The sequence below is a fragment of the Rhinoraja longicauda genome, chromosome 28, assembly GCF_053455715.1.
Source record: "Rhinoraja longicauda isolate Sanriku21f chromosome 28, sRhiLon1.1, whole genome shotgun sequence".
NCBI lineage: Eukaryota > Metazoa > Chordata > Chondrichthyes > Rajiformes > Arhynchobatidae > Rhinoraja > Rhinoraja longicauda.
This window is the reverse complement of record NC_135980.1, coordinates 15,717,043-15,743,402: the sequence shown is the minus strand read 5'-3', so window position 1 is coordinate 15,743,402 and position 26,360 is coordinate 15,717,043. Positions and strand designations below refer to the sequence as shown.

Below are 26,360 nucleotides of genomic sequence, written 5' to 3'. Positions count from 1 at the left end.
CTCGACAACCCATTTAATCATCCTAGTACACTTCTACTGGGTCGGTTTAAACTCTTAGTTGGAATTCTATTATAATCATGTCTTCCATCATAAACTGAATTGTTAATATTTACTGATCAAATATTTTGTCTTATTTTCTTACAAGTAATTTGTTATCTTTCATTGTGGCAGACCCACAAAATGATTTTGCTTACACCTTTGTCATACGAGTTCTTCAAACCTAGATCTGTCTCAGCAACACTAACAGTTTCACTCTTGCACGATACGAACAGAGGGCTGGAATGTTTGCACACTGTCTCCAGAAAAGTGAGTGGTGGCTCAGTCACGTCGCCAGTTGTCAGGAGAAGAGTAGCTTTTGAGAGAATTAAGGTGGACACAAAATGCTGGAGTAACTCAGCGGGACAGGCAGCATCTCTGGAGAGAAGGAATGGGTGACATTTCAGGTCGAGACCCTTCTTCTGAAGTAACGATGTAACGAGAGACTTCAACTATGCTAATGCTCTAGTGACAGAGTGCTGCCCTGTCGCTGGAACCATTTGGAAAGCCGGACGTAAACCTGCTGTCAGATGGATCTAGAAGGTAAAGGACTGTGCAAGGAAGCTCTCCCTGGTGTACTGGACAATATTTGTGTCAATCAAGATGACTTGAACGGTAAATCCCCTTCCCAAAGGTCGCCAGCGAACCAGCTGGATTTAAGGAACTGGATTCAGATGCCCCAGCATCCGTGGTGGGAGTTGAACTCATGACTCAGGATTGTGGGGGCGAGCCTTGGGATTACCAGCCCATAAATTAAACACTTCGCCAGCCCACTGTGACAAAGGTGGACCATATCATGTGGTTGTCTCAATAAATTGAAAGGTTTAATTTTAAATGAAAAGTAATCTCGTTGTACCCTGTACAATGACAATAAAGACATATTGTATTGTATTGTAGCTCTTAAGGCTAATGGAATCAGGGGATATGGGGAGAAAGCAGGAACGGGGTACTGATTTTGGATGATCAGCCATGATCACATTGAATGGCGGTGCTGGCTCGAAGGGACGAATAGCCTATTCCTGCACCTATTTTCTGTGTTTCTATATAATGAATTTATCTTGTTCATACTGGAGCTCCAGTCAATAATCCCCCTCCTCACTCCCAGCATTACTCAAGCCATGTTGCTTCAGCAAAGGTGGAGAAATATCTGTGCAACGCCCTCCAACAAAGCTCCTTTGGTGGTTGTTGTGTTATTGTGTAATCCGCCTTTCCGATGTGACATAGTGCCTTTAACCTGGTACGAATGTCACAATGCAAGAAATTTGACTGAACTGCATTAGACCAGAAACTTGGCCAAAGGGATGGACTTAATGCGGTGTGTCAGAGGGAGTCAATGAGGCAGTCACAGGAAGAGTTATGGAGATAATTCAGGCCTTGCAAAGGGGAGCTCATAAATACTGGAACATAATAAGGAATAACAGTGTTGTCCTTCAGAAACAGAATCCTATTTAATCCACTCCACAATTTTGTTTTCAAAATGACATTTATCGAATTCACAATTAATTTTAAAGTTCATTTCTGTCCAAGTGACACCTTCCAGGTACAAAATACTTCAGAACAGCAGGAGCTACCATTAATATCACTGGCATAGCACAACAGTTAGCTTCACAAAATCAGGCGCGTTATTCCTCACAGTTAATAACAAAGTTACTCTATAAACAGTAATCATTCAGACAACCACAACCAGAAGAGCTGTTTGGAGCCAGCCTCCAATAAGTCAGCAAATGTCTATTTACACAACCAAATATTTAAAAGGTGGGGTTTCCAGGAGTGTGCCTGGGTTTAGCTTCCTTACATCAATGAGTTAGATTTAACCCTTTGTTTGCATTCTTCACCACCTGGTACTATGTTTGCAACCAACAACACCCATTAGACACTCATCTGGACTCTCAATACTTTGTCTATCCAAATATACCATCTTGGCGAATAAACCCATTACTCTTATTGTTGTCCTAACCCAGCATCGAAACCCAGTTACACCAACCATCCCCCCCACCCCATTCTGCTGCCCCACCCCATCCCTCCCACAATGTACCCTAGAATGAATAGCATTGAGGCCACGTAACCCTTCCCAAGGTCCAAGCAGAGGTCTAAGGGTCAACTCTCCACTTCAGGAGAGCTGGCTTTACTGACTAATGCTCGAACATAAAACCGACCAGCCACCCTGCGCAATGTGTGCATCGCTAAACATAAAGCAGGCTAATATTTTCAGAGTAAATATCAAGTAAACATTCTGTGTAGCTTTCGAAATAAGCCAGTGACATTCATAAAGATGGCTCGCGGTAAGTTTCTAATTCTGATGATCAGGAATTTTACAGGAAGTCATTTCATCAATAAATGGGTCAATCTGAAAGAATCGAGGCGTCGTCTTAATTCTGTGCAGATTGGAAGAGATAAACAGCTGGTTCCTCACTTGATCAGTCATCCTCATAACCGCCCATGCGTTCCACCCCGTCCAACCAGCAGCAAAAAGAGAGCACAGTGGTGCCACTTGGCAGACCGGAGCTGAAAGGCGCCTCCAGTTTGTCCGTTTGTGTCTATGGTTCTGGACACAAAGGTGGATCCGACCAGTGGCAAGGTGCACCTTCAGTGGACCAGGCAGATTTGCAGGTGGCACCTGGGATTGCTAAATTACAAGGTGCAAAGATCATATTTAACCTGCCAAAGAGCTAAACACTACGGAGAGCAGCAATTTTCATCCACATCCGGTTGGTGTGGGTGTTAACATAGACTCCAATAGTTAACATATTGCATTCCAATATATTGCTTGCATTTCAACATTGGACAACACCTGTCCTACATTAAGACCTAATAATTCGTTCCCAGCAGATCTGTCTTATCCGTTTCATTTTTTTTAAACTACATCAGAGTCATCATATGTGAGGATTAACACAATTATTCTTACTGAAGGTAGCTGCAAATAGGGTTGTGCCACATCTGTAGTGAATTGTTACAATAATGACCTTTCAACAGGATTTGAATTGGAGCAACCAAGAATGTTAAATCTCTTTCTCTCCACTGAAGCAGCTTGAATTTCGAGGGAACTACCAGTATCATTATTCATTTGACACTTCCAGCACCAACAGGATTTTGATTTTGTCCTTTGTTCTAGATTGAGGTGTTGTGGAGCAAGGAAAATGACAGTCACTTTGCTTGCTCATTTACAATCAATAATATTGGTAATCAATAGATTTTAGCACCAAAGTATCTCCTATGTAACTAGACCATTAGCAAGGTCGCACCAAACATATTTTGTAAAAGGTTGGCAGTATTTTGGCACAGATGCACCAGATCTTTCTCTCCACATGTATTCTGCAAAGTCCCATGGTTGACACAGAATGTTGACCAGTATATCAGGAAGTCACAATAAAACAAATTACACCATTGGGTGAACTACGTATTACACAAAATTTCATTTCTTGTTTCCTCAACCAATGTTAATTTTAAAGCACATCTGAAACGCTGGGTGACAGATTCAAAAAGCCTGAAGTTGATAAGAACAAAGTATCATGCGAGTTAAAGCAATCCATAGTATCCAGGCCTCTTAACTAATGAGCTGTGGGCCAGTTCTTGGGTCATGAAAGGTGCTATTAAATGCAACTCTTTCTAAACCATATCCGTGAAGGTTGGATTCTTTGACCTGCAGTCTTTTGGGCGTTTTATTTTGTTTGCGAGGGAGGTCAAACTGCAAAGAAAACAGTTTTGAAGGGGGCTATCAATCATCATCTGGAAAGGTCTGACAGCAGGAACTCCATGGTAATTGGTCCCGATAGGTTCAACGTGGGAACAAATGCATTGCCCAGATAACCAATCCTTGACTGGTTTGGTGCTGTGGCAAGTTATTGTTCCAAACGCATCAAATCACGAGTTGACACTCCATTCCAAGGGACCGGTCTAGTCTTTGAATCTCCGGTTGGCTTGAAGCTTCTTCAAGTAAGCATCCTGATCGCCATCGGCGCTGCATTCACGTTCCCCAAGATACACGGTGTTGGGCTTTCTCCTGAGCGTCGAGTCACGGCTGGAGCCAATGGTCAGCGTGTCCGAGTTGGTTTCGCTCCTCTCCGCCCCAGCAACGTTGATGGTGGCAACACTGCAAAAGCGCACATCCTCCTGTTCAAGGTCACTGGCAGAAGAACTGGGAGAGTTGCCATTGTTTTGGGCTGATCGGTAACCTCTGTAGTCCCGATTCAGGTCGTTGAGCTCGTAAGCCTCGTGGACATCCATGCTGCCCTGAGGGGACTTCCATTCCCAGGGCCCCCCACCATTCCCAGATGAAACGTGGACAACCGGGTGGGCACCGTGAGCGTCCACGGTAACGATGCTGGAGGAGTCGCGCTCCGAGGGGGACTTGTATTGCGAGGAATCGGAGCTACTAGACCCATCGGAATGCTTTGGCGTCACGGTGATCATGCCTTGCTGCTTGGACATTGCAATGACCTGCATGATGCGGGGCTGGTTGTTGGCCCGGGGCGCTACTCCCTTCTCCGCCATGAGCATCCACTTGGCCCGGGCCGAGTTACTCTTGGGGGAGGTGCTGGGGTTTCCTTGGGTCTCCTCCGGGATGTGAACCAGCTGGGAGGGTCCGGGCCTGGACTGGATCAGCACCCGGGCTCCGCTGCCTCTCTCCGAGTTCCTGGCCTGCACCATGGGGTAGAGTGAGGAGGGGGTGGGCTCGTCCTGGTCAAAGCCCGCACCTCGCAGCTCCAGAGCCGTCCTCATCTGGGGCTGCGACTGACTGATGGAAGGGTCGTGGTCCAAGGACATGCCGTCGATCGACTTCTGCTTCCACTGGGAAATCAGCTGCTTGGACCGAGAGGCGTCCATGGAGACGTGGATGGTCATATGGCGGCGGGCAGCCTCGTCCAGGTTCGGGGTGTTGACCCGGGGCAGGGTGTTGCTGAAGGTCACCATGTTCTCCTTCCCCATTGGGCTGCGCGGCGCCAGCAGCTCCACATCAACGCTTGCCCGCTTCAGGCTGTTGAGGGAGTTCTTCTCTCGCTGCGCCAGCTGCTGTTCCAACCCATCGAGCCTGGGCTGTGGGTTCAGTTCGTCGGTGCTGAGGGATTTGCTCTGCTGGTAGACCGAGTCGTGGCGAAGGTGCGTCAGGGGCCTGAGCCCACTCTTGGGGGAAGGTCTGGTGGGAGAGGTGTCCTCCGATGCCTTGAAGTTACCCACCGCATGGAACCCCTGTGAGGGCAAAATAAGGAAGAGCGATTACCAGCTTTCATGATCGAGGGCGACAACACAAATTCCAATTGAACATTGAATTTTAAAATCAAAAAGTAATCCTTCTTCAAAGTTGGGCAATAGAACACAGCAAAGTACAGCACAGCAACGGGCCCTTCGGCCCACAATGTTTGTGCCGAACATGATGCCGAGTCAAACTGATCTCATCTGCCTATACATGATCCATATTTCTCTACTCCCTGCACTTCCATGTGCCTAGCCAAAAACCTCGTAAATGCTATTATCGTATCTGCCTCCACCACCACCCCTGGCAATGCGTTCTTGGCTCCCACCACACTGTGTAAAAAAACTTCCCCTGCATGTCTATGTTAAACGTTCCCTCACTCACCTTAAAGCTATGCCCTCTAGTGTTGGACATTTCCATCGAGGGAAAAAGGTTCTGACTGTCTACCCTATCTGCTTCTCATACATAGATACCTACAATGTTTGTGCCCACAATGTTCAATGTTCATGCCCTCAATGTTCATGCCATCAATGTCCCAGCCAGTGAAATCCTTCCCCGGAACAGTGATTGGAACGTCAGTTTGAAATCTTTCAGAACGTAACCTTCCTTGTCCCTTCGTCCTCCCCACATCCAGATGTCACTGGATGACCCCACAGGTCGGGCTTTACATTAGCTTTTCAAACCTTTGACGTAGAGTTCCCAACTGACAGTCTGACGCTGAAGCAACTTATTGACCCCAATAGTCAGTGCGACCCCTATTACCAGCGGCTAAAAGAATTAGATTGATAGTCTTTGGAGGTTGCAAGCATGTGGGGTGATCTCATTGAAACATACAAGATCCTGCAGGAGCAAAGCAGGACAGGTGTTGAGGACGTTCTGCTGGTGGGAGAACGAGGTGATATTGTTACAAGATTGAAAGTGGTCATTTAAAACTGAGATGCCTCATAAAAAAATCTTGCAGAAGGCAGAAAATCTGGAATTCTCTACCCCAGAGGGTTGTGAAAGTCAGAACATTAGAATTATTTAAAGTGGAGGAAGATATATATTTTAGACCAGGCAATAAAGGCCTCTGGGGAACAGGCACAGGAGAGGTGATGAGGCTTGGAACTGATTATATCGACTAGTGGGACAGGCTTGAGGGGCTGACTGACGTACTCCTTTTAAACATGTTCCCAGCTTGATTTGACATCCCATCAGTGTGTCCTTCTATTCAGGTCCTGGGACCATTCTTCCAAATCGATTAAAGCATTAAATTGTGTGATTACTCTGCAAAGTTTGTCTTATATTCCTTCAAGTGCAGAATTCCAGAGAGGCGAGATGAGTTCTTGAAGGAGTTTAAAATGGTGAAGGGATTCGACAAGGCAGAAAAAAGAGATTATTTCTGCCAGTGGGCAAGTCAGGAGGCATGATATTAAAGTCACAGCTGGACATTTTTGATAAGAAGCCAGGTTGCGAGTTTTCACTCTGGGCAGAAACGTAGCATTCTCTCCCCTGCTATTATGACACTTTCTGGACTGGAATCGTTAGGTTTTTGCTGAGATCAGTTAAGCGAGGTGGAGTCTGGGTGGTTGAGATTCAGAGCAGTCGTGATCTAAGGGAATATCAGAATAGCCTCTGCGGTCTAAGCAACCTGCAGCTGTACGATCGCAGCGAAGGATTCTTCCCGAGAGTCTCACAGAGTGTGCGCTTCTAATGATGATCTGCGAATCCTTTTCAATATGGAACTGCACTCATTCATAAGACACCCGGTACTTTTAGGACTCCACTGATGTTTACAGAAGTGGGAGAAGAAAGGTTTGGATGTCAAGTTATTATTATATTTACAGCTGTCAGGAGACCACGCATTCTTTCTCTAGTTCTATCTTAAAACACGGAGAAAGACTTGCTTCAGTAAATAGAGTATTGTTGTAACATTTGCTCAGCTATAATTATCTGAGAACGTTCATCACTTGTCACATCCAGATGTATAATTAATGCCCATAGTCAGCACCGTGGTGGAGTGTTTCCCATGGGAACTGCTAGTTGGCAGGCGAGTACATAGCCATGAATTATTTCATTCCAACAGCCTGTCACCTTGCTCCACGCACGCACCTTGGGAAGACGCAGCTCTTTGTTGGGCTGGTTTGTAATTGGACTTGTGCCGTGCAAGTCGGGCTTCAGTGAACAGGCATGGAGGTAGGAACTTAACCTGCAAAGCATTAGGAAATAGCCAGGCAGCAGATTTCTCTGCCGACCCTCTGCTGCCGGAAGAGGTAGTTGAGGCAGTACTATCGTAATGTTTAAGAGACATTTGGACAGGTACATAGATAGGATAGGTTTTGAGGAATATAGGTCAAGTGTGGGTAGCTTGGACCAGTGTAGATGGGGCATGTTAGTCGGCGTGAGCAAGTTGGGTCGAAGGGCCTATGTCCATGCAGTATGACACACTGTCTCTATGGCACAGGTGTACTGGGGGGCAGAAGGCCATGGGCCTCACATGGGTCAGCTACAAGTTTCAACTGATCCTATTCCTGTTGGTTCAACACGTGGACAAAATCCTCTCCAATTCAATATTTCACCTTGCATTGGACCTGATCCAAGATTCCATTATTTATCTCAAACCAGGTCACATTGTTCCACCTACAGACCACCACCAAACTCAGCAAACATTCTGCACTAACATTTCAGATTTCAAATAGAACGTAGACCATTGGAGCATGGCAACAGGCCACTCCATCCAAGATGTCCATGCCGAACAGAGTGAAGAAAGCAAACTTTAAAGTCATGTCAAGGTGGCACAGTGGCGCAGCGGTAGAGTTGCTGCCTGACAGCACCAGAGATCCAGGTTCAATTCTAACTATGGGTGCTGTGAAGGGTTGTCAACTTTCTCACTCCCAAATAAGGGACAAAAGGTGACATCACCGCCCCGCGCCCTCACGTGACCTCACCCAGCCAGCGGCCACGTGCTCCCGCTCCACCAATGGCGGCCGCCCGGGCTGGGAGGCTGGTTGCTACGCAACCTCAGTTAGGGGGCGCCCGGACGTCCGGGCCTACAGCGTCGCTCGGGCCTACAGCGCCCCCCCCCAGGCCTAATGTGGGAGAAACCAATTTAGCCCAATATACGGCATGTCCCGGCTAATACGGGACAGTTGGCAACCCTAGTGCTGTCTGTACAGAATTTGTACATTCTTCCCATAATTGTGTAGGTTTTCTCCGGGTGCTCCGGTTTCCTCCCACATTCCAAGCGTGATGGATAGAACTAGTGTATGCGTGATCACTTGTTAATGGGGACTCAGTGGGCCGAAGGACCTGTTTCCACGCTGAATCTCTAAACTAAACGAGGATAGACAGGATCAAAGATGATAAAAGATATTGAGACTGAGGAAGGGTCCCAACTGGAAACATTACCGATCCATTTTCTCCAGAGGTGCTACCTGACCTGCTGAGTTATTCAGCATTTTAGGTCTATGGTATAAACCAGCTTCTGCAGTTGCTTTTTATTAAACTAAAAGAGGGCATGGGTAACTTGAATTCACACAGGAACTGAACATCCACATCTTTCTGGGGAGGATTTGTAACAACTCAATGAAGAAAACTCTCCCCTTATACGTCCTAAATCCATTAGGTAGACACAAAATGCTGGAGTAATTCAGCGGCACAGGCAGCATCTCTGGAGAGGAATGGGTGACCTTTCGGGTCGAGACCCTTCTTCAGACCCAAAACCTTCTCTCCAGAGATGCTGCCTGTCCCGCTGAGTTACTCCAGCATTTTGTGTCTACCTTTGATTTAAACCAGCATCTGCAGTTCTTTCCTACACATTTTGTCCTAAATCCATTATGTTGAAATAAGCTTCTTTGGACTTGACACAGCCTCTCAGTTTACACTGCTTGCACATCTGTTCAAAAGCATAAATATCATTTTATCTAACCACAATAACATATAGGCGTATCTATGCAGGTATGAAATATCTTTCCCCTAGGCCCTGGTCTTTACCTGGAAGGATCCTGTGTGGAATAAGTGTGGGCAAGGTCGTGTGGCATAAACCTATCATCAAGAGTCGTGTTTATAAAGACCAGGAAATGGTGCAATTGGAGGTGGCCCTTTCAAGGTGGACATAATATAATGGTATTGGGGCAGAGTAAAAATCATTTGCTGCAAGCTGACTCTGACTTCTTTAAGTAAGAACAGACATTATAAAATAAAACATAATTTCCAAAGTGACTTCAAAATGTGTGCAGTGCAAGTGTTAAGTTACCATGAAGTTCATGAAGGCATGAAGGCAAATGAAGTTCCTCGTATGTTGCAAAACATACTTGGCTAATAAAGTTTTATTGTGATTGTGATTTTGATTGTGTTGTCAAAATGACAACATTATATGCAGAGCAAAATGGAAGGATTTTGATGCTGAGTCTTGTTTAGAAGGGGTTGTGGCTCTGATTTTGCCTGCAAGCATTATGGTAATTTTTTCTCTGTAAGTGCACGATGTCCCGTTAATGAAAATCTATCTCAAGAAACCCCACTCAATGCATCTTATGGATCTGCAGAATCATCACCTGTCTTATTAATAAACAGTTAATTACCCAGGTTGCAACTAGGCTGTTTTTAATCACAATATTTCAATACACCATTAACCCAATAAGGATCAAGTCAGAAGCCTGCAAGTGGCCCACTGGAAACAACATTGGCTCTTAGAGTGATTGTCTGAAGCAACATCCTTATCCATTGTCACATCGCTCCCAAGCTCTGATCATCAGTCACATATTCAGTCACATTTCTCTCAATTCTCATTTTATTGGGCACATCTTATGGAAAGATTCTCTGCATTACAGACAATCATAATTAATGTTAGCCGATGCTCACAGTAGTACATATTCAGGGTCCGAAAAATCAGATTCAAGCATTTCTTCCTGGACATGGGCACAGGGCCGTTTTTACAGCATTATGGGCCCCCGGGCAAAGCAGTGTACTGGGGCCCCTACCGTTACTCTCCCCCACCCCCCCTTTCCCTACCAGCCCCCCCCTGTTGTGCCGGCGAAAAGCACTTACCGAAAAGCACTTAGCGATGGACAGGGTGCTATATTGTTGCGAAAAGCACTTACAGATCGCTGTGAGAAGCACTTAGTGACCGAAAATGTTGCGAAAAAAGCACTTATTGAACCTACATTTTTAAAGTAGTATTTATTTATTGCAAGTCACTTAACATACACAGATCAGCATGGGGCCCCTATGCTCGTGGGCCCCCGGGCAAGTGCCCATCAGGCCCATGCGTTAAGATGGCCCTGCATGGGCACTTAATCTAGACTGACTTTTGAGGGCAGGACCAGTGGAGGTGCCCTCTTTCAGATGAGGTAATAAAATGAGGGGTTGATCTGTTTCCCCAAGGAAGGCCCCATTGCATGGTCAGAAGGCCTGTTTGAAGCAACTGCATTACCCATTATCAACAATGATAACAATGATGGTTGAAGATGCCAGGGAGAACTCATTGCCCGTTTCCCTGGTCATCAGAGAGTACACCCCAACATTGCTACATAATTGGTACATAATGCCTCAAACATCACTACATAACTCTCTGGTCATTTATCTTACTCTGACTGAAGAATTTGACTTTGACTGAAAAAGGGGTTTGACCCAAAACGTCACCTATTCCCTTTCTCCAGAGATGCTGCCTGACCCGCTGAGTTACTCCAGCATTTTGCATCTGTCTTCACTGACATGTGGCACCATGCTGTGCTCTATGGCTGCCATGTTTCCATGGAACCATTGGCTGGGAAGCACTTTGGCCATTTGTGGTAATGAAAGGGACTGAATTAGAGCAACTCATTTTTCCCAGTGGGCCTTGAATCTCCAACAGTGGGAGGCCTGTTTACTAGAATGGGAAAGGTGAGGAGGACTTTCTTCTCCTTGTCATTTGTTCCCTGTAGTACATGTCTACTCACCAGATATGCAGCGATACCGGCCCCAATGATGAAGCCCACGTATACGTCCAGTGGGTGGCTTCTGTATTGGGTGATCTGGGTCAGGCCACAGATTCCAGCAGCAATGGCAAAGGCAAACACCAGAACCGGCTTCAGCAGCTTGGTACAGTCAGATATTGTGGAGTTAAAGTACATCTGAAAGAAAAGCATGGGAGACATCAAGCAGACTGCTCTGTTATTCAATCTGACTTTGCTGATCTATATCTCAATTCCAATTCCCACATCTCAACGCCTCTCAATCTTCAAAGCTCTAATATATCCAGTCTTCCAGGGTAGAGATTCCAGATTATGGCCATATTTTGTAGAAGAAGTTGTTCCCTGATTTATGTCCCCAATTAATTGGTGTTAATGTTACGACTTGTCATTCCCAATTTCCCCAACCAGGAAACATAGTTCATGTACTGTATCAAATCCTTTGAAACGTGTTGCTCAGATAGGACAGGTTTGGAGGGATATGGCCAAATGCAGGCAGCTGGGACTAGTGTAGCTGGGACATGTTGGCTGGTGTGGACAAGCTGGGACGAAGGGCCTATTTCCACGCCTTTATCACTATGACTTTATGAGACCTTCACTTAATGACCAAATCTTAATGTATACAAGGTAATTTTACTTAATTTGTCTCTGAACCTCATTGAGTGGGAATCTTATCGAAACATAAGATTATTAAGGGGTTGGACACGTTAGAGGCAGGAAACATGTTCCCAATGTTGGGGGAACCAGGGGCCATAGTTTAAGAATAAGGGGTAGGCCATTTAGAACGGAGATCAGGAAAAACTTTTTCAGTCAGAGAGTTGTAAATCTGCGGAATTCTCTGCCTCAGAAGGCAGTGGAGGCCAATTATCCGAATCCATTCAAGAGAGAGCTAGATAGAGCTCTTAAGGATAGTGGAGTCATGGGGTATGGGGAGAAGGCAGGAACGGGGGTACTGATTGAGAATGATCAGCCATGATCACATTGAATGGTGGTGCTGGCTCGAAGGGCCGAATGGCCTACTCCTGCACCTATTGTCTATTGAGAGATGGTGAGATGGGTCTCCAGCCCAGGTAAGGCTTCGCATCCAGCCCGGTGGGGGAGATGAAGCCAGCCTTCTACAGGCCCATTGGTCTGAGCTGCAGTACTGCAATGGGATCAGACAACACAGTGGGAGTGAGGGCAGATGTAAGAGATACTGCAGGTGTGTGAGATCAGAGGAGTATGCTATCATTACAGCCCGTCGGGTGGGGTGGGCTGATCACCAATTGTCACATTGGATTCCATAGCAGGAAGTTCTCAGGCCATCCTTCCGGTGTGTCAGTCTCTCGAAGCCAAAAGAACAGCGACACACCCACGAAAACCTGTGACAAAGATTGGGATCAATGGGATTAAATTTCAAAAAGGGGAACGACTGGAAAGGTAGGGATCCAAGTCAACAGGGGCATGTGAGCAAGTACATCATGACCCCAAACAATGGGAGTGAACATAGTGTGATCCCACACAACAGGTGTGAGTGAACACTGAGATCCAGCACAAGAGGAATCATTTAAGACGTTGGAAAGGAAACTATAACAATATTGCTATATTCCATCAGAGATAATTATTATGACTGCACTGTGAAACACCAGATGCCCTATGAAATAGCGACTCCCTTGATCCAAGAGAGCCAAAGGGCAGAGAGACTCACCGAGATGTACACGGCGGCGAAGGCAGAGATTGTGGCGTGCTGGGATGGGAAGCTCTTCCTGTGAATAAGAGCACAGTGAAGTGTTGAGCTGCAGAAAGCTGCATCTTGAACAGTGATCTGAGCCGCACTCTCATCTAAAGCACATACTGCCATCTTACTCCTCACATTGGCTGCTCCTCCAGTACAAAAATGCCGATCAAGTGAGGTTTGAACAGCAGTATCTTGATCACAGTGCTGGTGAACCCAGGGAATACATTAGCATGCAAAGTGCTGGAGTAATTCAGTGGGTCAGGCAGCATCTCTGAAGAACATGGATGGGTGTAGTTTTGGGTCAGTCCATACGAAGAAGGTTCCTGATTGGAAACATCACCTATCCACGTTCTCCTTCAGGTCAATAAATGTGAACGTTTATCAAGCAATTCTGTTGTTATTCAATAGTACTTCAACATATAATGGCGAGTTGTAATCAGATACATCCATATCCAAGGCACGTATAATAATTCATTTGAAAATAAATTTCACATTATGAGGGATGAACACACAAACATGATGAATGGGCCAGTTCCCACCTGCTTTAATCCATAACTGTGAGATTATGCTAACAGGCAGTCAGGCTGTCGATGAAAGACTGACATACTGAGAGGGCCCAGACTATTTCAGACATATTTAGAAGACTTTAAGTTCACTATTACTACTGTATCCCCAATCTTCAACCCATTCACCATCACTGCTGTAAAGTCATCTCCCAAAACCACTGGACAGCCACTCATTCAATGAACAATGCGACAAATTATCTTAAAATAAAGATAAGCTTAGAGTTCTTAGCTTACTCCTCCACAACTCCAGCCAGGGGGGTCTCTCATACCTGTAGTTCGTTGTGAAATGAACTTGTTACGATGGGGTGGATTCCTGGATGGTGTGGCTAAATGTTTCATTATATTTGTTACATTGACGGTGTAGAAGATAGGATTAACGTAGATGGGCAAAAAAGCCAGCATGGACATGGTGGACAAAAGGCTCAGCATTGACATGAGAGGCCTGTTTCCATGCTGTACAACTCTGATCTTTGTATATTTTGGAGTATAAAAAGTCAGGAAAGGTGTTATACCCAAACTCAAACAGCTGCAGAGTTCAAGTCATGGAGAGACAGGGCACAAAAAGAAAGCATTCGACGCACCATGCCCACGGCAACCATCAAGCACCCATTTTTATTCTAATTCCCCTTTTTACCCTTTGGGATGTGGGAGGAACCCAGAGCACCTGGGGAAACCCACAAGGTCGGTGGTCACAGGGAGAGTGTGTCAATCTCCGGGTGGCACCACCTCCAGTGGCTGCCTTGCAGTCTGTCCTTCCTTCTTTTTGTTATTTTTAGTATGTGTCAAAAGTATGTTTTAGTGTTCCTTGGTTTGTTTTATGTGGGGGTTGAGGGGCTTGGGGGAAACTCTTTTTTACAATCTCTTACCTCGACGGAGATGCAATTTTTTTCCGTATCGTATCTCCGTCCCCACCGCGGCCTAACACCGTGGAGTCGGCGGCCTTTCCTGGAGACCGACGGGCGTCCCAAGCCACGGGAGTCTGCGGGACTTCAACATCACGGAGCTTGCGATCCCTTTGCCGGGGATCGAAGCTCCAACCGCGGGGCCTGTGAACTTTAACATCGTGAAGCCCGCGGTCTCTGGTAAGAAGAGGCCGACTCGGGAGCTCCATGCCGCGGAGAGAGTTTCAACCGCCCCGACGCGGGAGTTTCGATCACCCTGACGGGGTCTTCGATCGTCGGCTGTGGGGGGCTTCGATCGCCCCGACTGCGGATGGTTTGACTGCCCCGACCACGGGAGAACAAAGAGGGAGAAGATTGAACTTTGTTGCCTTCCATCACAGTGAGGAATGTGGAATCCACTGTAATGGATGTTTATGTTAACTTTTATGTGGTTGTGTGGCTTGTCACTTTTCACTTTGTATGGCAACTCAAATTTCACTGGACCTTAATTGGTACATGTGACAATAAACTGGCCTTGAAACTCCACACAGACAGCACCCGAGATCAGGATCGAACCCGTGTCGCTAGAGCAGATGGGGGGGGGGGGGGTGGGATGTGGATGGCTCTATTAGCATCACTGTGCCATCCATGGAGAAACAGAAGACCCTTTTCATGGACGATTGAGGAGCCATTGGAAGAATCAGCACTCAGGGGGACAGGTTCAGCAAGAGCTGATCCATTTTGTTGGAGCCTCGATCTTGTTGGAATGCAAGAAAGATTTCATTGTTATTGGCTCAAAGAGCTCTCAATCAAAAATCAATTCTATTTAATTTGTACAAGTCTCTTTCTCCAAGAACAAGAAGAATAGCTTGCGAGACTAACTGGCAGCGTACATGGTAATTAAACTGCTGGCTAGCGTGTGCAAATGCAGTCATTACTCCTCACTCTGACACAAGGTTGGGTCTGAATACCAAGGAGGAGAGCTGCGATCACTACATTTCACCAGTCCCGTGGATCACACAGTAAGGAGCTTACAATCGGCCCAAACAGCTTCAGAACGTAGGTGGCTGGGGCAGTCAGTTGGGACACACTGAAGGGATTAGTTTAGTTTAGAGATACAGCGCGGAAACAGGCCCTTTGGCCCACGCCGACCAGCGATCCCCGCCCAATAACACCACCCTATACCCACTAGGGACAAGTTTAACATTTTCCCAAGCCTATTAACCTACAAACCTGTATGTCTTTGGAGTGCGGGAGGAAACCGAAGATCTTGAAGAAAACCCACGCAGGTCACGGGGAGAACATACAAACTCCGTACAGACAGCACCCATAGTCGGGATCGAACCCGGGTCTCCGGCGTTACATTGGCTGTAAGGCAGCAACTCTACCGCTGCACTACCGTGACCGCCCACATAATCACTTGTATGATGGTTTCACCACATTCTGCCTCCCTCCCATCACTAAACCCTCGGAGCCCTGACCTCTCACTTTCTCTGGTTCTTCTAGTTTCCCTCACTATCACCCACCTCCCTTCTCCTTCAATAACACTCCCACCATAGTGACCACCCAACTTCCCTTTCTTGTCCCCATTTTAATTTATAACGTGAATAGTTCATCTTCCCTTCAGATCTGCCAGCATCAAGCCCTAACTGAAATGGCACAAATGCCCTCCATAGTCAGCATATCTCCCCCCCCTGCCCCTTCTCAAATGATTTATCACCTCTCCCATCAGCGGTCAATATTCCACCTTCCCACTATACTGAAACAAGTGCCTTTACGTTCCTTTAGAAATGAGATGGTGGAATTTCTTTAGCCAGAGGGTGGTGAATCTATGGAATTCACTGCTACAGATGGCGGTGGAAGCCAAGTCATTGGGTATTTTTAAAACAGAGATTGACTGGTTCTTGATTAGTAATGGTGGCAATGTGTACAGGGAGAAAGGAGGAGAATGGGGTTGGGAGGGAAAGATAGATCAGCCATGACTGAATAGATCCGATGGGCCAAATAGCCTAATTCTGCTCCCATGACTTATGAAAACTCATCCTGTGTTGCCCTCAGTACCACTTAGCTTGACCCGAGGTAGTGCTCTGATTGGTCACAATGTATTTCTGCTCCCAATACTGAACAAGCAGAATGGTCCTCGACTAAACCTTGAAGACCGAATCCATAAACTCCATTCCTCATCTAATGGCTTAGACAGTCCCTGGCAATTGCCTCAGTACAGTCACTCACTCGTCCACAAGATCAACCCCGAGATGAGGTTCCAACACCATTATCAAGAATGCAACCTTCCACCTCAGATCTCCTATCAGATCTGGATGAAGCTCCCAGCTGTGCCTTTATCACCTCCATGTTTTTATAATTTCCACTTGTCTATCCTCACCTCTTCTGCCTCTCTCCATAAACCCGATCCATCCTAAAATATATTGTCCTTCTAACTCACGCCAACTCCTACTTGCTTCTTATCCCATCACTAACACCTGGTTGAGTGGCCTCTTGAGTTTCAAGTTCTCACCCTAGTGTTCGACGCTGTCCACAGTCTCATCCCTGCCAACATATGCCTGAACCAGCCTCACCTCCATTTTCCCAAATCCCTTAATCGACAAAAGTCTTGCACACTTAGAGATAGTTGCACTTTAGAGATAGATGCTGGAATCTGGAGCAAAAAGTGTGCTGGAGGAATTCAGTGGAATGGCTTTCGAAATTGAACACATCAAGTGAATGGAAAGCGGAAAAACCAAGGAAGGGGGGGGGGGGGGTGTGGGCAGGGGGAGAAGGCGGAAACAAGAAGGAAAAAAAAATCGCTGTAGGGAGTCAACAACTAGAGACTGACTCATGGCGATTCGACCCATGACAGATGATAATGGTTAAAGCTGCATTTGCATCGTGTGGAGGCAGAGATCGATCTGATAGCGTCACCATTGAAGCACATATCATGAACAGGCCATTCAGCCCTTTTTTTTAGAGATACAGCTCGGAAACAGGCCCTTCGGCCCACTGGGTCCGCGCCGCCCAGCGATCCCCGCACATTAACACTATCCTACACACACTAGGGACAATCTTTTTTTTTTTTAACATTTGCCCAGCCAATTAACCTACATACCTGTACGCTTTTGGAGTGTGGGAGGAAACCGAAGATCTCGGAGAAAACCCACGCAGGTCACGGGGAGAACGTACAAACTCCATACAGACGGCACCCATAGTCAGGATCGAACCCGAGTCTCCGGCGCTGCATTCGCTGTAAGGCAGCAACTCTACCGCTGCGCCCTGCTATGACATTCACACAATCATGGGTTCTCCTCCCAGTTCAGCCACCTAATCCCACCCTCTGCCCAAATCCTTTGCTGTCTCTAGCTCGAAGGACAAAATCCAACTCCAGCTGGTGTTTCCACCTGTCGGAGAAGCAATGTGTGAATCCTTGCCACGAGATTTCCACATCAATTCATTTTTTTTTTAAAATGAAGCAACTGAACAGTTAGAAGACAATTGCAGCCACAGTGGTTTCTTGGTGAACATCCAGAAGGTCTCCCCAAGGACTCAGTGGGCAATCTGCATGTTAAACTACACCTGGCCACATAGGAGGTCCTTTCTTTTCCAGGCAGGATCAGCTGATGGCTTGAAGCCCAAGTCAAGTTTAATAAATGCAACTCACTTACATGGGCGCAATTGCAACTGGCCTCCACAAGCAGATTGGCAGCAAGTAATGTTGCTCTTAAATATCAGGCAGCAAAAACAAACTGAAGGATGAGAGAGTGGGTGTGGAGGGATTGTCCAGTATCACACACATGTGGTTGAGAGATTGCTCTTTATCACCTGCCCTGCAAAGTAACCTCCAATCCTACACCCACAGGGATGTCCAACATATACTGTTGTGCTGCTGCAAATAAGGATGTCATTTTTCTGTCTGGGACACCTGACAATAAAACACTCTTGATTCTTGACTCAAATTCGAGATGCCACTTAACCAGGTATCAGTGCTGGGATAAGAAGTAAGTAATACTTGGCATGAGTTAGAAGGACAACAGATTTTAGGATAGATCAGGTTTATGGAGAGGGGCAGAAGATGTTAGGCCTGTCAAGTGGGCATTTGGGTAAAAATCTGTTGTCCTTCTGACTCACGCCAAGTCCTTCTTACTTCTTATCCCAGCCCTAACACATGCCTGAGTGGCATCTTGATCTCACCCTGGTGTTTAAGCCCCTCCATGCTCTCATGCCCATGAGTGATCGGGGATGGGTATGGGATACGTGCCCTCACAGAACAGTATCGCATCAAATCTAATTACGACAAGTAATCGAAAGAACTGAGTTCAGACCCAGCTACTGCAATTTGATATGAACAAAAAGCCGTTGTAAAAACCTAATCAGTCCCTTGGGAAGCAAGCACACTGTCATTATCAAATCTATATGCAACTCCACACTGACATAAAGCATGGTGCCTGCTAACTGTCTTTTGAATGACTGAGGTGCATCGAACAGTTAGCCACTGATTTAGGCAGAATGCTCAATGCCTCAACGAACGGGCTGTTTTTATATTTCAATGATTTTAATTTAATTAAAGATTTATTTATCATATGTAGGTTGGCACAGGGTCAACAGTACAATGAAATGTATTTGACAAGACAACGGGTCACCTCAGCAGTAATATTCCAAGGATAAATAAGATTAAAATGACATTAGTAAGGTAAAAAGACAATAATAAAATAATCAACATATATGATGTGAAATGTGTTTATGAGTTCAGAAGCCTGATGGCCTGATGGTAGAAACTGTTCTTAAGTCTGGTGGTACGTGCAGCCATACTCCTGTATCGTCTGCCTAACGGTAACAAGGAGAACAGCCTGCGTGCTGGATGGCTGTGGTCCTTGATGATGCTGCGTGCCTTCCACAGGCACCGCCGGTAGAAAATGTCCTGAATGGCCGGGAGACAGTTGCCAGTGATGTGCTGTGCCGTCTTCACCACTCTCTGTAGTGATTTGTGGCTGTGGGCAGAACAGTTCCCGTACCAGACTGTAGCAGATGTGGCCTTAGCATTCGAATTACTATGTACGATTGCTGATATAACCATTTCACTGTATCAGTAACATTGACATTTTTTCAATTTCACGTTGGGCTGTAGCCTGTCCAATTGTTGTATGTGACCAAACACTTTGTGGGTGTATTGGTAAAAAAGGAATCACCAGTGCCACTGATACATTAGAAACAGAATGTATTGATTTGTCTGTATAATTATTGCAAAGAGAACAGGTGCCTATTGTTCCATGTCCATAAAAATATACTGAAATTTTAAAAATCAATCAATGGGCTGCATGGGCTGTTCCCAGGGATGTGTTAATGTACCGAGAAGCATCATGTTGGCAGCAATACTACCACAGTTGCTTGATTGACATATAAGCCTCTATGACAAACATAGAGGCTTGTACTCAAAGTTCAGCGCACAGGAGCAGAAACGATTATTGGTGAATTACCTTTTGTGACAATTCATAAGTTCATAAACGAAAGGAGGAGAATGAGGCCATTCGGCCCATCAAGTCTACTCCGCCATTCAACCATGGATGATCTATGTTTCCCTCTCAGCACCATTCTCCTGCCTTCTCCTCATAACCCGACACCCGACAATGCCACCAGCACGCTGACGTCCACTGTGCAATTGTGATCGGTCAGGAGTTGGTGTCACAGAGGACCATTAAAATTGGGGGAATTAAAAGGATATGGACAGTACAACTCAGAGCACAGATACTGGTCTAATAACAGAACAATCATGTGCTGGGCTAACAAGATGAACAAGAATAGTATGTAACATGAATTCATGGACTGCAGCACATCTACACAAGAAGGCAAGGGACCAGATCACTTTACACAGGAGTTGGTGATGAGACTGTAAGATATTATAGTGATGGCATGCAGACAGAAACACACAAAGGTTTCAGTCGAGCAGTGTGGGGCTTTTTGGTTTTATATAAGCACACTGCTCATACTCACACTCACATTCAGGTGACTGAAAGGATACGAATACATCACATGGCTCAAATTGTACCATCTGCTACTCAGTTCTTAAAAGTTCAGTTACCATTATATTCACTATAGAGACCATGAAAGCATTCAGTAACAAAGGGGATGTTGACTGGGTTCCAGCAATAGCTGAACCCTGGGTTACCTTGCGGACACGATGGCGTGTTGGTCCGGGCCGGAGCAGATGTCCTTGGTGATGTAGGGGTTGTGGCCACAGGAGATGCCGTGCAGGGTGTAGTTGGGCTTGCACACCGTGAGGAAGAAGGGAGCGTGGTATCCAGTTGCCAGCTGAATGATGTCAGTTACCAGCGCCGTGGCACAGAGCCCAAATACATGAACACCTGGAAAACCAAAGTGACATTGCCAGAGGGTGACGGAGGCAGGTAGAGTCACAGCACAGAAACGGGCCCTTTGCCCCACTGAATCCACACCGACCATCAAGCACCCGATCACCCTAACCCTACCCAAGTCACATTTTATTTTCCGCCATTATCATTTCAACTCCGAGATTTAATCAATCACTTGCATACAATTTAGTTTAGTTTTGAGATACAGCATGGAAACAGGCCCTTCGACCCACCGAGACCACATCAACCATTGCAACATGCAAGAATGTCATTGTTCTGGACCAACTTTAGATAGTTCCTCTGTCCCTCTCTTCCCCTCCCAGATCTCCCACTGTCTTCCTGTCTCCACCTATATCCTTTGTCCCGCCCCCCTGACATCAGTCTGAAGAAGGGTCTCAACCCGAAACGTCGCCCATTCCTTCTCTCCTGAGATGCTGCCTGACCTGCTGAGTTACTCCAGCATTTTGTGAATAAATACCTTCGATTTGTACCAGCATCTGCAGTTATTTTCTTACACTACTTGTTCTGGACCCAGTGCACATGACCATTTAATATCTTTGACTCTTGATTCTCTTGACCCCTACGATGGATCAAGGGGAAAGGGTCATAGACAACAGGGGCCATCAGTGAACACTTCACTGATGGCAGAGTCATGGTCTTGCAAGAGCAGGGACTCCTGCGAGCCTCATGCTCCCACTGGGCTCGACGAGAGAGGAAGATGAGGCGAGGCCATGATGCTGCCTCACCAGCTAACCTCAGGGCCACCCAGGGGACCAATCCCAGTCATCCTGGAGAGCAGCAGGAGCAGGAGGGACAAGAGAGAAAAGGGCGTAGAGTCCTGCCACCCATGGTCATTTACATGCAGCTCACAGGGGTCCTCAAGAGGTGGGAAGTTCGTAAGGACAGAGGGAAAGTGGAAGGATTCAGCCCGGTTTTCCATCCCTGATGGAAAGTGATCCACCCCGAAATCACACTGGCACAAGAGGAGCTCAAATTAGAGGACCCTCGGCTCATCCCAGGCCTGGGCAGATGTTTCCCCTGCAGTGATACTACAGGCACGCTGGTGCCCAGGAGCGCTCAGTGTTGAACTCGTCTCTCCATCCATCCTCGTCGCCAGACCCGGTGGTCACCAGGCTGAGACACCACGGAAGGACAGTCACTTAGAGGAAGCAGGGGGAAGACCACAACCTCATTGGAAAGAAGACAAATGCAGATTTTGAAATTCCAAAATGAAACAGGAGTTATTGAAAATACTCAGTAGATCAGGCGTGTAGGAATATAACTGCAGATGCTGGTACAAATCAAAGGTATCACAAAATGCTGGAGTAACTCAGCGGGTCAGGCAGCATCTCTGGAGAGAAGGGATGGATGACGTTTTGGGTCGAGACGTCTCGGGTTCGGGTTCAGACCGTTTCGGGTCTGAAGAAGGGTCTCGACCCGAAACGTCACCCATTCCTTCTCTCCAGAGATGCTGCCTGACCCGCTGAGTTACTCCAGCATTTTGTGATACCTTCAGTAGGTCAGGCGAATCTGTTCGGAGGAGGAGGATGGGTGATGTGTCTAAAGAAGGCTCACTGAGCCAAAATGCCAACTCTCTTTCTCTCTCCATAGATGCCACCGGACGTGCTGTGTATTGCTAGCATTTTCTGTTTTTATTTCATCTCAACTTAAAGCGAGCAGGAAGTGGCTGTTGGGAAAAGATCCCAATAAAAGATGGTTGTCAAATCCCATCACCAGAAGTAATGCATTTCAGGGAATGCCAATCCCAAACACTGGTGGTTAAAAACTCCTACCCCTCACGTTAATTATGGAGTATTAGCAGATCAGAGTCAGGCCATTCAGCCCACCACGTACTGGCAGGGTGATGCTCCCACCCTATCTCACCCATTGGAATCTACCCATTGGAATGGACCATAGAATACATGGTCCATATCAGAGACACCCCCTCTCCCCGGTACCTTAACCAGGTGTTTTTGTCTCCTTCCAGTTCTGATGAAGGGTCTTCTGATCTGAAACAGTTACTCTGCTTCTCGTCCCTCAGATGCAGCCTGACCTGCTGAGCATTTGAATCACTTTCTGTTTTTATGCTTGATTTTCACCATCTACGTTTTTATTTCCAAATTACCATTCCTCATGATCGTATCTAGCTTTCCCTGAAACTCATTGACATAAGTTTTCATTATTGATCCCAGGCAGCAGGTTACACATGTACCACTGGTATGAGGTTGAGAAAGCTGGGGACTGGATAAACCCCGGCAGTGGTGATCGTTTGTGCACGGAGTGGAGTGCCTCAGCCGTGTCATTTTACGACTCTTGCGGCTTTGAAGCACACCAATGCCCCATGACCACGCCAGCGCAATTCTCTTTTATCAGCGCACTCCATGTAAATTTAACCGATCAAATTTGTGCTAATTAATGCTCAATATTGTGTTATAGACTCATCGCAGTGAGAAGTGAATTAAACCTGTCAGAAATCATTTCCCTTCAGGCTTTGGTGATCCCCAGAGGGCAGTTGTGTTGCTATAAATACTCAACACAGAATAGAAATGGGCATTCAATTATAAGCAGCACAAAGAATTTGAATCTGAAACCTGTTCCAACTCCTTTGGTTACGGATTTAGCTCTCTTTATCCGTTTTCTACAGGAGGAATTATTCATAGACGCAGCTCTGAAACTCCGCAGCGAGATCTCTCTGGAGCACAGCGCCCAGATGGCATCGGGTTCAGCAAATAAAAACTTTCTTTGAAGTACGGGTTAAGGACACAGATGTTGCCTTTCACACTCATTGCAATGCAAAAAATGAAAGGCAGGGATGACCTTTCATGTTACTGAATTTGAATTCAAGTCACAATCAGCCAGAACAGGCTGCTGAAATCACCTCAAATGAAATACATTTCTAATCCATCCTGTTCTTAATTAAAAACAGGTTTCACAAGGTTTAGCATCCTTCAAGAATGAGGATATGGCAGAGTCTCACAGAAGTTCAAACAGGTCCTTTGGCCCATTACATCTGTGCTAATCAAAAATCACCCACTTACTTTATTCTTATTGAATACTCTCCCCGTTCTTATCTCACCTGCAGATTTTACTCCTTACCTGCACTCCAAGGGTTACTGACCTACCAAACTGCACTTCTATGGGATGTAGGAGGAAACCGAAGAAAGCCATATACCACAGGAAGAACATGCAAACTCCACACTGACAGCACCCGAGGTCAGGATCGAACCTAGTTCACTGAAGCTGGGGGACAACGGCTCTGTTGGCCTCGTCGTTGTGCCCACGGTGGACAGGACATGCCAGCTGCAGATTGGCGTTAACACCCGTTGTTTGTCCTGTTCCATCTCACCCAGAGCTCTAGCCAACTAATCTGTACGGAGTTTGTACATTCTCCCCATGACCTGCGAGATGTTTGGTTTCCTCCCACACTCCAAAGATGTACAGGTTTGTTAGTTAATTGCCTTGGTGTAAATGTAAAAACTGTCTCTAGGGTAGGGTAGTGTTAATGTGTGGGGATCACTGGTCAGTGCGGAGGGCCTGTTTCCACGTTTATCTCTAAACTAAACTAAAATATTCTGTTTGTCTGTCTCTCGTAGGGGATTCATGGTTCTGCATCAAATGAGACGTTTGTGATGTACAAGATATCAGAGTTGCAAAGGAATGCTAGAGGGGTGAGTGTGTTTCCTGCCTGTCCTTGTTCGAGTGTCTGAACTGGTCCTTTGCCAGCCCAGTGCACACGCGAACAAAGGCTGGAGTAAGGCGATGAAGGTTACAACCTGCACTTGCTGTAGAGAAACAATACTGACTATTGCACAGGATAGGACATCTCCAAAACTCTGTCTACAGTGCCTACAGCCAGCTTCACTGTGGCTTTACAGAAGGCTTCATTACACTGCTTCATCAATCTCACCACTGACGTTGTTGATCCTCGTGCATCCTTCATTCTGTGATCCTGATGCCAAAATTCTCAAATTAGCAATTTTCAAATGTATATTTTTCCAACACAGAAGTTATGGGGAGAAGGCAGGAGAATAGGGTTAGGAGGGAGAGAAAGATCAGCCATGATTGAATGGCGGAGTAGACTTGATGGGCCGAAAGGCCTGATTCTCCTATCACTTATGATCTTATGAACATATTCGTATCTCACCAATCCATTCCCTAGTGTTCAGTACAATCTGATCCACCACACAGACCTTTGGCAAGGACTTTGTGAGATTGTGGACAACAGTTTGCTGAAACTCTCCGCTGCAAGTCAGTTTCATTGCATTAAACCCATGCTTGTATCACAAAATGCTGGAGTAACTCAGCGGGCCAGGCAGCATCTCAGGAGAGAAGGAACGGGTGACGTTTCGGGTCGAGACCCTTCTTCGGACTGATGTCAGGGGAGGGGGGCGGGACAAAGATAGAATGTAGTAGGAGACAGGAAGACAGTGGGAGAACTGGGAAGGGGAGGGGAGAGAGAGGGACAGAGGAACTATCTGAAGTTGGAGAAGTCAATGTTCATACCACTCGGGTGCCGAACTTGATGGGAATTCTGGTCAGTCATCAACCTCAATGCCTGAACTATCGCCAGTGAGTGGGATGGAGCCTGACCTTTCATGCTCTTATGATTCACGTCAAATGATGTATTGAGCAAGATGCACAGGACTGCTGAACCTACCAACAAACCTTACGGTGCGGCGCAGGAAGGAGTTGAAGTTGCAGCCACCTGCATTAATGCTGCCTTCAGAACGCTCCTTATGCTTCTGCTTGGACTGGCAACAGTAGACAATCCCTTCACCGATCATAATCTGCGGTGGAAAAACCATACAGCATAGGTAGGTTGAAAAACAGATGGGTGCAATATCAGTGAGGCAACATAGTTAAAAATAACTTTCATTATGTATCATACGAACACAGCGACCACTTTGGCGTGCACTGTGGTGGCGGGGCTGGGCTGGGTCAGGAGGCCAGTTCTGAAGGAAACATGAGAGATTTGGCCGTATAAGAAGATAACTGCATGAGCTGGTACAAATCGAAGGTATTTATTCACAAAATGCTGGAGTAACTCAGCAGGTCAGGCAGCATCTCGGGAGAGAAGGAATGGGCGACGTTTCGGGTCGAGACCCTTCTTCAGACTGATGTCGAATGTTTCATTATGTCTGAACTTCATTGGCCTAAAGCTGTAGCTCTCAACCTTCTTCATCCACGGCTGAAAATTGACCCACCAATTGGACTTACGGCCCATATTTTAAGATCAGCATGATACGAAGAAGGATCCCATCCCGAAATGTCGCCCATCCTTCCTCGCCAGAGATGCTGCCTGACTCGCTGAATTACTCCAACACTTTGTGCCTATCTTCGGTATATACCAACATCTGTAGTTCCTTTCAAAAACATTATGATAAATGAGTTGATCATTCCATCAAAGTGATTCAAGTTTTCAAAAATAATTATTTTGGCTTTGTGGCTTATTAATCACAAAATCAAAGCATGAATTATAAGTCAAATTAATTCATTGATAACAAAATTAATGCACAAAAAAATTATTTTAAAAACATTTTGGGCCCCCTACGTGGGCCAGTTTTAATCCTTAATGGGCCAATTTTGGGGCCGAAGCCCGAGGTTGGGAACCAGCGGGTAAAGCCTTGGCCCACGGTTGAAACACTGGAATCTAATAGCGTTGGCAAACTGAGGGACAAGCAGGTTG

General features: G+C 46.2%; 1 protein-coding gene across 2 annotated transcripts in view; it reads right to left on the bottom strand.

The window, feature by feature from the left end:
* Positions 1–1,471: 1,471 nt before the first annotated feature.
* The window catches only part of LOC144607071 (phospholipid phosphatase-related protein type 3-like), a 62,307-nt gene continuing 37,418 nt past the window's right edge, over positions 1,472–26,360 (bottom strand). For both annotated transcript variants that reach the window (XM_078423646.1, XM_078423645.1), the window contains exons 4-8: positions 25,332–25,461; positions 20,473–20,668; positions 12,842–12,899; positions 11,143–11,316; positions 1,472–5,223 (exon numbers count right to left, since the gene is read on the bottom strand). In XM_078423646.1, coding sequence (XP_078279772.1) covers positions 3,931–5,223; positions 11,143–11,316; positions 12,842–12,899; positions 20,473–20,668; positions 25,332–25,461 — 1,851 coding nt within the window. In that variant the 3' untranslated portion in view covers positions 1,472–3,930. The remainder of the gene's footprint in view (positions 5,224–11,142; positions 11,317–12,841; positions 12,900–20,472; positions 20,669–25,331; positions 25,462–26,360) is intronic.